Below are 2,472 nucleotides of genomic sequence, written 5' to 3'. Positions count from 1 at the left end.
TGTGCAGCCCCTTGTGCGTGCATGTGCATCGCTACGTGTGTGCATCCCCTTGTGCATGTGTGTGCATCGTTACTTGTGTGCATCCCCTTGTGCATGTGTGTGCAGCTCCCTGTGCATGCATGTGCATCACTACATGTGTGCATCCCTTTGTGCATGTGTGTGCAGCCCCTTGTGCCAGTGTGCATCGCTACATGTGTGCATCCCCTTGTGCATGCATGTGCAGCCCCCTGTGCGTGCGTGTGCATTGCTGGGTGTGTGCACCCCCTTGTGCATGCGTGTGCATCGTTACGTGTGTCCAACCCCTGTGCATGCGTGTGCAGCCCCTTGTGCCGGTGTGCATCACTATGTGTGCGCATCACCTTGTGCATGTGTGCAGCCCCTTGTGCGTGCGTGTGCATCGCTATGTGTGTGCATCCCCTTATGCATGCATGTGCATCGCTACATGTGTGCATCACCTTGCATGTGTGTGCATGCGTGTGCAGCTCCTTGTGCATGCGTGTGCATCATTACGTGTGTCCAACCCCTGTGCATGCGTGTGCAGCCCCTTGTGCCAGTGTGCATCACTATGTGTGTGCATCCCCCGTGCATGCGTGCACATCCCCTTGTGCATGCATGTGCAACACTATGTGTGTGCATCCCCTTATGCATGCATGTGCATCGCTACATGTGTGCATCGCCTTGCATGTGTGTGCATCCCCTTGTGCGTGCGTGCGCATCCCCTTGTGCATGCGTGTGCATCGCTATATGTGTGCATCCCCTTGTGCATGCGTGTGCAGCCCCTTGCACGCATGTGCAGCCCCTGTGCCTGTGCAGGCACCTCTACACGTGTGTGCAGCCCCGTGCATGCGTGTGCACCCCTTGCCTGCGTGTGCACCCCCTTGCACCTGTGCGTGCACCCCTACATACATTTGCCCCCCACTTGTGTGCATGCGCAGCCTCTTGCACACGTGCGCTCCCCTACGCACGTGTGCCCCCTCTTGCACTTGTGTGTGCACCCCCCCCCACACACGCCCCCCCCGCAGCATGCATGCGCACAGATGCGTGCACCCCCTGTGTGTGCACCCCGACACGCGTGCGCCCACCCTCGCTTGCACGCGCAGCCCCTCGCACGCGCGTGTGCACCCCTGCACACATGTGCGCACGTGCCCGCACCCCGTACCGAGCGTGCGCCCCCCTCCCCGCATGCCTGCGCAGCCCCTTTGCACATGCGTGTGCACTCCTATGGGGCGGGGGGGGGAATGGGGTCCCTGCAAGGGGTGCGCACGAGCGTGCAAGGCCCGGCGCAGGTGTGCAAGCCCGGGCACACGCGTGTGCACACGTCTGCAGCCCCCCTCCCCCCCCCAGCAGAAACCCCCCCCAGGTGCACGGGGAATTGGGGAAACTGAGGCACGGCCGGGGAGGGGACCCAGGCGTCCGGGGCTGGGGGAGGGGGGGGGGTCAGGCTCAATCCAGCCCCCCCGAAAATTGGGGGGGGGGGCCCGGGGGTGTGTGTTGCCATGGCAACAGCGAGCCGGAGGATGAGGTCATCACTAAAATTAGTAGGGGGGTGAGTCACCGGGGGGGGGGGATGGTGGGCGGGGCTTAGCCTCACCCCGAGGGACCCAGGCGTCCGGGCGGCCGCCGGGCAGGTGGGGGGGGGGGGGACGCCCCGCCCCTTCCCAGGTAGAGCGTGTGCGTGTCCCCCCCCCCCCCCGCGGGCCAGCACGTCACGCGGTGACGTCATCCCGGTAGCGGGAGCGGATGGCGCCCCCCCCCCCTCCTTCCCGGACGCCTGGGTCCCCCGGACGCCTGGGCCCGCGGCCGCTCCGCACGGGGGGGGGAAACGGAGGCGGGGGAGCAGCGGGTCCCGCAGCGGGTCCCGTCACGACATACGACAGCGCCGTGTCGCGACAGAGCCGAGCCGGCGTGGGCCGGGGGGGGGAGGGGGGAAGGGGGAGCGGGAGCGCCCCCGCGCGGCCGCTGCAGACGCGGCGCTGTCGCGACAGGGCGCCGGTCGCGATATGCGGAGGGGCTGGGCGGCAGCGGGGCCGGCGGGCTGCGGGGGGGGGGGGTGCACAGGCACGCAAAGGGGCAGCACACGCGTGTGCAAGGGGGCGCACACGCGTGGGGGGGGCGCACACAGGGTGTGAAGGGAGCGCGTGCATACAGGGGGTGCACACGCGTGTGCAAGGGCGTGCACGCACGTAGGGGTGCACACGCGTGTGCAAGGGCATGCACACCCGTGTCAGGTGCACACGCGTGTGCAAGGGGAGCGCACACGTGTGCAAGGGCACACACACCCGTGTCGGGTGCACGCGCGCGTGCAAGGGCGGGCGCACGCCTGCGGGGGTGCGCAGCGGTGTGCAAGGGGGGGTGCACACGCGTGTGCAAGGGGCTGCACACGCACGCAACGGCGCACACGCACACACACACACACGCGTGTGCCAGGGATGCGCCCGCCCGCATGGGTGCACCCGCGTGTGCAAGGGGGTA

General features: G+C 67.6%; 1 protein-coding gene across 1 annotated transcript in view; it reads right to left on the bottom strand.

Moving 5' to 3' along the window:
* Positions 1-1,861: 1,861 nt before the first annotated feature.
* LOC106487718 (cyclic AMP-dependent transcription factor ATF-7) overlaps positions 1,862-2,472 on the bottom strand; it is a 51,565-nt gene continuing 50,954 nt past the window's right edge. Inside the window, exon 9 of the mRNA XM_067313932.1 lies at positions 1,862-2,035. Coding sequence (XP_067170033.1) covers positions 1,862-2,035 — 174 coding nt within the window. The remainder of the gene's footprint in view (positions 2,036-2,472) is intronic.

Source organism: Apteryx mantelli, chromosome 33 (genome assembly GCF_036417845.1).
Source record: "Apteryx mantelli isolate bAptMan1 chromosome 33, bAptMan1.hap1, whole genome shotgun sequence".
NCBI classification, from domain to species: domain Eukaryota; kingdom Metazoa; phylum Chordata; class Aves; order Apterygiformes; family Apterygidae; genus Apteryx; species Apteryx mantelli.
Note: the sequence above shows the minus strand (reverse complement) of the source record. Positions and strands in the feature narration are given on the sequence as shown.